The 10,000-nt window shown below is 45.7% G+C and overlaps 1 protein-coding gene across 1 annotated transcript in view; it reads right to left on the reverse strand.

Annotated features, from left to right (window-relative positions):
• LOC129703999 (oxytocin-neurophysin 1-like) overlaps positions 1–1,468 on the reverse strand; it is a 3,433-nt gene extending 1,965 nt beyond the window's left edge. Inside the window, exons 1-2 of the mRNA XM_055646832.1 lie at positions 1,220–1,468; positions 1–28 (exon numbers count right to left, since the gene is read on the reverse strand). The exon at positions 1–28 is cut by the window's left edge and continues 177 nt beyond it. Of these exons, the coding sequence (XP_055502807.1) occupies positions 1–28; positions 1,220–1,453 (262 nt within the window). The 5' untranslated portion in view covers positions 1,454–1,468. The remainder of the gene's footprint in view (positions 29–1,219) is intronic.
• Between the last annotated feature and the right edge of the window lie 8,532 nt (positions 1,469–10,000).

Here is a 10,000-nt window from a genome sequence, read left to right on the forward strand (position 1 = left end):
CTCTGTTGCCGGGACCACAAGACATGCACTGGGCAAGAGCACAGAATGGATTACATCAGTAAGACCAGTCTCTGACAGAGATAAACCAGTATCACCAACACCATATATCAATCTCAGCTACCAATCACTATGCCCAGCCGCACACAAACTGCCTCTCTCTCTAGTGGAATTATAATACCTTGAGAAAATATTTTTGGGCCCTGAATACTTTGTCTTTCTCTGAATTAATTTAGCTCTGACTTGAAAACTCCAATCTGATAACTTGAGAATCTTCCATTCTATTGAAATACAAACATAAATCCACAATATTTGCAGTTGTGGTTAAACTCCCAGTTTCCAGTTGCAAATACTTACATCCTCAATCCCATTCCCTTTGCAACCTGTCTGACTGCAGGCTTCTCCACTGCTGTAGTGAAGCCCAACATATGGGCCAAACATTGGCAAATGGGACTAGTTTACTTTCGAGATACAGTGTGGAAACAGGCCCTTCAGCCCACTGACTCCACACTGACCAGAGATCCCTGCATACTAACATTATCCTACCCACACTAGGGACAATTTACAATTAAACCAAGCCAATTAACCTACAAACATATACATCTTTAGAGTGCTGGAGGAAACTGGAGATCCTGAAGAAAACCCACCCAGGTCATGGGGAGAACGTACAGACTCCGTGCAGACAAGCACCCAGACGCAGGATCGAACCCAGGTCTCTGGTGCTGTAAGGCAGCAACTGAACCTGGCACCAAAACCATCAGATTAGTTGCATGCCGTTGGGCTGTAGGGCCTGTTTCCATGCTGCATGACTCAAAACACCAAGTACCATTATCCTACACAGTAGCTCCACTGAGAACAACTGATCTCTGATTTGCTGAGGGCAATATTCCCTGGAACGTGAGTGTTCAGGACACATTTTTGTCAAGGATTAGTGTGGATGACACACTAAGACCACAGTTAAGAACAAAGGGTTTGCATTCAACAGTCTGTACGGGACGGGTCACTAACTCTTACACCTCAGCCAGTCTAGTTGGAAGCCAACCTTGGTTAAGGACCATGCCAATGCCTGTCAGAGGCTGCGGGAAGAATCCTGGGCTACGTTCAGTAAGGAACAGTTGTGACATTCCGTACTGGTTCTCAACGTGAAAATGCCATTTTGAGGAACAAGAAGCCATGACGAGCCATTAGTACTGGACGATGCATGAAGAAAGCTTCTCCTTACCTGTCTGATGTCCATGTCCATGATGGATCGTTTGCCTCCTTGAGGACAGTTGCTGATGTAACAAGCCGAAGCGATGGAGACGAGGAAGAGGAGACCGACAGTGAGGCAAGCGGAGTGCATGATGTTCTCCTGGTGTGTCTGACAACAGGAAACCTTCCAAACTGCACTGAGCAACTTCCAATCCACTCCCTTTTTATACCCTTCAGAATACTCCGTGCACTGCGATGCTATCATGTTACTTATATTTTGTTAGCTGATTACACTCATACAATGCAACTCACAATTCACCTGAGGTCAATCCATGACCTCGATATTTTAATTTTATAAACGCTTAATTTGTTTAATGCATAAAAGTGCAGGCCATTCCAAACTGAATTATCATTTACCAATTAAAAACTACTGATGTATTTTAATGCATAAAGATCATCACAATCAAGGGATGGGTGACAATTAACAGTCTACATTAGTGTGATTTAGGGAAAGGTTTGGGGGTCAGAAGTGTCTGGAATTGATGAGGTAATAATCGATAATGTAATAAATTGGACTGAGCTTTCCACCAGAAGACATGAATGAGTTTGAGCAGACTCAGTAAGATGTCATCAATGAGAATTGGATCCAGATAAAGACAAGAGTGAATGGTAGAGTTGATGAATGGACCAACAACAGCTTTGGTGAAACTACTGGATCTATAGAACTTTGCTATTCAAGTTCACACCAGCAGGTTATAGCATCCATGGGCCGTGTTATAGAAAATATGTTGTCAGACTGGAAAGGGTACGGAGAAGATTTACAAAGATGTTGCCAGGACTCAAGGGCATGAGCTATAGGGAGCAGTTGTGCAGAATAGGACTCTATTCATTGGAGTGCAGGAGGATGAGGGGTGATCTTATAGAAGTGTGCAAAATCATGAGAATAATAGATCGGATAACTGCTGACTGCTCCCAGCTCAGGTCGACAGCATTTATCATATTTTGTCATGGAATATGAAATAAAAAACAAAGATCGGAGAAGCCAATTGTCCCACTAACATGTGTTAGATCTGTGAAGAAGTTTTCCCAATTCCTTATTCTTGTGTTTCTTGTGCCAAACTCCTGCAGCCCGTTTAGTTCGAGCCAATATTAAAAAAATAACTACATGTGTGTTGAGTCATTGTGTAAATTAAATGTGTAATTTTTTTGCTAATGGAAGTTTATTAGTTGGTTCATCACCCAGTCTCATAATGAAAAATATGCATTTTCACTCAGGGCCATCTTCAAAGTCCGTGACGTTTAGAATTAATGTCAACGCATTGTGCATTCATCGATGCAATTGTTTCTGACCCCCAAGGTTGTGGACATTCACTAATATGCTTGAATTCCTTCATCACTGATCTGTGAAGTTGCATCTAACCCAGAAATCTCTTGTTCTTCATTGCATACTTTCCTTTAATGTTCGAAGGCACTCTTCAAATCAATGACTTTTTCCATGTCACCCACTTTAATTATACAACACACACATGTATCTCTTCAGCCAAAAGGTCGGTTCTTTGATCTGAAACATTAACTGTTTCTCCTTCCACAGATGCTGCCTGACCTGCTGAGTACTTCCAACTTTTTCTGTAGGGAGGTTTATATCTATAGGGAGGTTTCACGCCAAGTGGAGTACACACGATGAACTGCAGGTAAGCACTTACCATTGTTTCCAGCATAGGGGGCCCGTCAAAACCCGCTGAAATTGTCAATTTTTGCGCTGTAAATAATTATGGAAATCGGGATAAGCGTGTGAGACATTTAGCCTTCTTCAGAATTTCAAAAGTGAGGGGAAATGACAGTAGATAAAATCGAGAGCTGAAGGGCCAACAACAGCCAGAGTGCTTAGCGAACATTGGCCGTTTGCTCACAGCAGAACATGCAGATCCGTTCCCATAGCCGACTACCAAGGTTGACTTTGCAGGCCGGTATCTTGGCTTCCCGGCTGCCTAGGCAGGCCATTCTGGTACCGTTCGACTTCTCTGAGGCCCTGATCTCTGTTGGTCCGACAAAACGGATAATCTAGAAATGCTCTGGAACCAAGGGTGCCGGAAAATCGGTGGTGGACATGTATTTCCATTGAATAAATTGATGTTTACTGATTGTAATTGGTTTTGAAATCACAGATGCAGCTTTGCACACAGAGGTTACTCTCTATTAGAAGTACAACATACTTGCATTTAACGATCTGGGCAACTGAGTATAAAAATCAGTAAGTTATATTCCACCAGGGGCGCCGCACGATTGGCAACACCGCCAGCAGTCTGTCTGTTTTTCGTCTATTTTTGATTATTTTTAGTGTGTTTTGTAAGTTTGTTTAAAGGTTCTCAGGTTTGTTTTATGTGGGGGAGGGGGAGGGGGTTGGATGAAACTTTTTTGTTTCAATCTCTGAGTCGTATCTCCGGTTGCTCTGCGGCCTAACATCATGGAGCTGGCGGCCTTGGTCAGGACTGACTTTGAGCCGCACCGCAGGGCATGGACTTGCTATTGGAGTCGATCCCTTGCCTTGGATCACTCCAACCGCGGCCTGCGGATTTTACCATCGAGAGCTCGCTGTCTCAGGTAGGGACCTTGGATGTCAGGAGCTCCAACGATGCAGAAGGTTCGACAAGCCCCGACCCAGGGTCCGATCGCTCGGCGAAGGGGAGCTGAGATTCCACCCCCGATGAAGGAGTGATCGCCCCGACGAGGGGGGCTCGATCGCCGGCTACGGGAGTCAAGATTGTCCCGACAACGGAAGGTTCGAGGCCCACGACCGTGGGAGAACACAGAAGGGAAGAGATGGAAACGTTTTTTTCGCCTTCCATCACAGTGAGGAGTCACTATGGTGGATGTTTATGTTAAATGTATTTTGTGTGTTCTGTTGCTTTTTATTTGTATGATTGACTTGGCAAATGAAATTCCTCGTATGTTGCAAAACATACTTGGCTAATAAAGTATTATTGTATTGTATTATAGGGATGAGTAGGTTAACCTATGATGAGCATTTGTCGGCAATGGACATGTAATCGCTGTAGTTTAGAAGAATGGGGGGGGGGGGGGGGGGGGACCACATTGAAACATAAAGAATTGTAAAAGGCTTGGATAGAGTGGATGTAGCAAGGATCTTTCCTCTAGTGGGAGAGTCTAGAACTACAGGTCATAGCCTTAGGAATTAAAGGATGCTATTTTAGGAAGGAGATGAGGGGAAATTTCTGTCGGCAGAGGGTGATGAATCTGTGGAATTCTTTGTCACGGAAGGATGTAGAGGACGTCAGTGGATAATTTTTAAGGCAGAGATGGATACATATTTGATTAGTACAGCTGTCAGAGGTTATGGGGAGAAGGCAGGAGAAAGGGGATAGGAGGGAAAGATATCTAGCCATGGTTGAATGGAAGAGTAGACATGATGGGGTGAATGGCCTCATTCTACTACTGTCACATGATATTGCTGCTGTATAAAACTTTGGTATGTTAGCTTTCATAGCAAAAGGATTTGAGTATAGGAGCAGGGAGGTTCTACTGCAGTTGTACAGGGTCTTGGTGAGACCACACCTGGAGTATTGCGTACAGTTTTGATCTCCAAATCTGAGGAAGGACATTATTGCCATAGAGGGAGTGCAGAGAAGGTTCACCAGACTGATTCCTGGGATGTCCGGACTGTCTTATGAAGAAAGACTGGATAGACTTGGTTTATACTCTCTAGAATTTAGGAGATTGAGAGGGGATCTTATAGAAACTTACAAAATTCTTAAAGAGTTGGACAGGCTAGATGCAGGAAGATTACTCCCGATGTTGGGGAAGTCCAGGACAAGGGGTCACAGCTTAAGGATAAGGGGGAAATCCTTTAAAACCGAGATGAGAAGAACTTTTTTCACACAGAGAGTGGTGAATCTCTGGAACTCTCTGTCGCAGAGGGTAGTCGAGGCCAGTTCATTGACTATATTTCAGAGGGAGTTAGATGTGGCCCTTGTGGCTAAGGGGATCAGAGGGTATGGAGAGAAGGCAGGTACGGGATACTGAGTTGGATGATCAGCCATGATCATATTGAATGGCGGTGCAGGCTCGAAGGGCCGAATGGCCTACTCCTGCACCTAATTTCTATGTTTCTATGTTTCTAGTTAGGCTATAGTTGAAGATTTTGCAGAGTTCATAAGCTCATGTTAAAGGAGCAGAATTCGACCATCAAATCTACTCTGCCATTCATTATGTCTGTGGCAAACATGTGGCTGATCTATCCTTCCCACTCAACCCCATTCTCCTGCCTTCTCCCCATAGCCTCTAACAATGTACTAATCAAGAATCTATCAATCTCAGCCTTAAAAATATCCATTGACACGCATCCACCATCTACTGTGGCAATGGGTTCTACAGATTCACCACCCACTGCTTAACGAAATTCCCCCTCTTCACTCTTGTAAAGGTACTTCCTGTTACTCTGAGGTTATGATTCAAGATTCAAGAGAGTTTATTGTGATGTGTCCCAGATAGGATAATAAAATTGTTGCTTTGCTTCAGCACAACAGGTAGGCATGAATAATACAGAACAGATCAGTGTGTCCATATACCATTATATAAATATACACACACATGAATAAATAAACAGATACAGTGCAAATAAACAGATAATGGTCTATTAATGTTCAGAAATTTGTTTCAGTTGAGTTTAATAGCCTGATGGCCGTGGGGAAGTAGCTATTCCTGAACCTGGTCGTTGCAGTCTTCAGGCTCCTGTACCAACATTGGTTGAAAGGGTCAAGAACTTCAAATTTCTGGGCGTGCACATCTCTGAAGATCTTTCCTGGTCCGAGAACACTAATGCAATTATCAAGAAAGCTCATCAGCGCCTCTACTTTCTGAGAAGATTACGGAGAGTCGGTTTGTCAAGGAGGACTCTCTCTAACTTCTACAGGTGCACGTAGAGAGCATGCTGACCGTTGCATCGTGGCTTGCTCCACCGGCCACGCGCTGCGGAGCTTCCTGCCCTGCGACCCGGTTGGCATTGACCCGCTCCCCGCCGTTCTCGACCAGGTAGGGGACTTTCAAGTTTACTACCTTCACCCCCCTTCCCATAAAAGCCCTCCGACTAATTGTCCAATATCTGTTATTTGCACTATATCATTATATTTATTCATGTGTATATATATTTATACATTGATCTGTTTTGTAGTAAATGCCTTCTATGTTCTGTGTGCTGAAGCAAAGCAAGAATTTAATAGTCCTATCAGGAACACATGACAATAAACTCACTTGGACTTGGACTTGGACTTGAACTCCTCAACTTCCAACATTTTAGAGAAAAAAATCAAGTCTATCCAACCTTTCCCTGCAGCTGAAACCCTCTAATCTGGTAAACCTCCTCTCCAAAGCCTCCATATCCCCAGTAGTTTCATGGTTACCTGAACTACATATATACAACATGGAACAGTAAAACACAAGAACAGGCTATTCCATCCAAACATGACACTATATCCCATTGTTCCTGCTTATCCTTTTTCTATAAGCCTCTTCAATGCCACTATCATATCTACTGAGGCTAGGTTTTTATATTACTGATATCTGCAGTGTAATTAGACATAAATACTGATTGAGACAATAGAAAGACAGCTACAAACACTAAGGGGCAGTGTATATCTGTTAATTCATCTGGTGCTCAGCCTCACGACTAACCAAGTGCCTCATCTTTCAGCTTTGATGGGTGGGATGTAACAGGAAAAAAAATCATCCCATTCTTTTCATGTTACACAATATTACCCAAACTTTTAATTTATTTACCCAATAGATTTAGAACCTAGAACAGTGCAACACAAGAACAGGCCCTTACGTCCATGACGTCTGAGCTGAACATGATGTAGAGATTGGGCGGCACAGTGGAGTAACGGTAGAGTTGCTGCCTTAAGGGGCTGTCCCACTGCGGCAACCTAATCTGCGCGTTTAGAAGAGTTTGCCTTCGACTCAAACTCGCAGCATGGTCGACACGTGGTCCTAGGAGGTCCTATGAGGTCACTGGAACTCCTTCATGCTCGAGGGAAGTTCCCGCATACTCGTGGCCTCAGCTAGGTCGCGTAAAATTTTCAGCATGTTGAAAATTTTCCACGAGTAAAATGTGGTCGGCATGGTTCTTTTGAACTCGTAGTGCAGTGGAGTGGGGTCGCTATTTAGTTACAGGCTGTCGAGGGCAGCCGTAGGCAATCTCCTTCGCTGACCGGGCATTTTAATTGGCTCATTGGAGTTTTCAGGACCAACGAAAACCAACCGGTAGGTAAAATGCCCGCTAAACTTTATAATACTTCTTAAAAGTATCTCCACTCCTTCTTCCCCCCTTCTCTCCCCTTCTTTCCCATTCTCTCCCCCTCTCTCCCCCTCTCTCCCCTTCTCTCCACCACCCCCTCCGCACTCTCTAAAGGACTTACCGTACACTATGCAGCCGTCTTTTACCTTCCTCTTCATCGCGGATGTGAATTTCAGACAGTGCTCCCCCGCTTTCACTGACCACCGCCTTTGCGATGTGTTTGTGTGTGTGTGTGTGTGTGTGTGTGTGTGTGTGTGTGTGTGTGTGTGTGTGTGTGTGTGTGTGTGTGTGTGTGTGTGTGTGTGTGTGTGTGTGTGTGTGTGTGTGTGTGTGTGTGTGTGTGTGTGTGTGTGTGCGTGCGTGCGTGCGTGTGTGTGTGTGTGTGTGTGCAGTAGCGTAGGGTGGGTTTTGAGCGCCCGGGGCAGTTTAAAATATTGCGCCTCCTCATTAGCGGCTAGCCATGGCCCATGAGCTGTTATAAATTCAAGTTTTGTATTTATTTTCTCAACTTAACAAAAAGATGGCGGCGCTGCCTTACCAGCTGCGGGTCGCCTGCAGTCTGTCTGTTTTTTTCTTTCTTTTTTTGTGTCCTGTTCAGTTGGTTTATTATGTTGTGTACGTGGGGGGGGGGGGGGGGGGGGTAGTGGGATGGAACACGTATTTGGTCTCTTCCTTTGGGGGATGCGACTTCTTTTGTTGTATCCCCCGTCTCCGCCTGCGCCGAGGCCTAATGGTGGAGCTGGCGGCCTCGGAGCTGGGGCAGCGGCAGCGGCGGCTGGGACAGCGGCAGTGGTAACAGCGACCAGAACTCGGAGCTGGGCAGCGGCAGCGGCGGCTTTGACAGTGGTAGCGGCGGATTTGACAGCGGTAGCAGCGGCCTGGCCTCGGAGCTGGGACAGTGGAGGCAGCGGCCGCCCGGCATCGGAGCTGGGACGGCAGCGGCAGCGGCTGCAGAAACGGCAGCGACAGCGGCGGCATGAACTCGGAGCGGGGGCAGCGGCAGTGGCCACACGGCATCGGAGCTGGAGCAGTGGCAGCGGCCTGGCCTCGGAGCTGGGGCACGTTCCGGCGGCAGCGGCCACTTGACCCGACCGCGCTAAATTTTTAGGGGCGCAAAAAAATTGTTGGATAAAAAACAATTATAAAATGCCAACAAATTTTACATTTTATTCCAATAATTCAGGGGAAGGCTGCAAAACAGGTGCAACGTGCCTTTAGAACAACATTTTTTGCCATTTTATAAAAAAGTTATATCCAACAATTTTTTTGCGCCCCTAAAAATGTAGCACACGGGGCACCCGCCCCTCTGCCCTCCCCCCCCCCCCACCCACCCGCTACGCCACTGTGCGTGTGTGTGTGTGTGTGTGTGTGTGTGTGTGTGTGTGTGTGTGTGTGTGTGTGTGTGTGTGTGTGTGTGTGTGCGTGCGTGCGTGCGTGCGTGATGCAGTGCGTGCGTGTCTGTGTCTGTGTGTGTGTGTGTCTGTGTCTGTGTCTGTGTGTGTGTGTGTGTGTGTGTCTGTGTCTGTGTGTGTGTGTGTGTGTGTGTGTGTGTGTGTGTGTGTGTGTGTGTGTGTGTGTGTGTGTGTGTGTGTGTGTGTGTGTGTGTGTGTGTGTGTGTGTGTGCGTGCGTGTGTGCGTGTGTGTGTGTGTTTTGCGGCGATACAGCGCGAGGTTTTTCCAGGCGAATGCCCAGGCGAATGCCCAAGGACCCTCTTCTTAACTCATGGATTTGGTCGCCGCAGTGGGACAGCCCCTTTACAGTGCCAGAGACCCAGGTTTGATCCTGACTATGGGTGCTTATCTTTACAGAGTTTGTACGTTCTCCCCGTGTCCTGTGTGGGTTTTCTCAGAGATCTTCGGTTTCCTCCCACAACCCCAAGACGTACAGGTTTATAGGTTAATCGCCTTGTATTAAAACGTAAATTGTTCCTAGTGTGTGTGGGATAGTGTTAATGTGCGGGGATCACTGGTCGGTGCGGACTCGTTGCCCGAAGGGCCTGTTTCTGCACTGTATCTCTCAACTAAACTAAACCAAACAAAACTCATCTTTAGACTTTAGACTTTAGGTCATCTCTTATCTGTTGGTACATAATCCATATCGCTCCATTCTCTGTATATCCATATACATTTCCAGAAGCCTTTTAAATGCCATTATCGTATCTGTCTCAACCAGTAATCCTGGAAACAGGTTCCAGGTAGCCACCATCTTCTGTGTAATAAAGTTGCTCTGCACTTCTCCTTTAAACTTTGCCCCTCTAACGTTAAACATATGCCCTCTCTTGTTTGATTTTTTCATCCTGGGAAAAAGTTTCTGAATGTCTACCCTATCTATGCATCTCATGATTTTACACACTTCGATCGGGTCTCCCTGCAAATTCCAGCATTCCAGATAAAACAATCCAAGTGTTCAACATCTCCCTGCAGCTAATACCCCCAAATCCAGGCAACATTTTGGAAATTTATGCAAAAAATTGCAGAGAGTTGTGGACCTAACCCAGACCA

This window comes from Leucoraja erinacea, chromosome 1 (assembly GCF_028641065.1).
Source record: "Leucoraja erinacea ecotype New England chromosome 1, Leri_hhj_1, whole genome shotgun sequence".
Lineage (NCBI taxonomy): Eukaryota > Metazoa > Chordata > Chondrichthyes > Rajiformes > Rajidae > Leucoraja > Leucoraja erinaceus.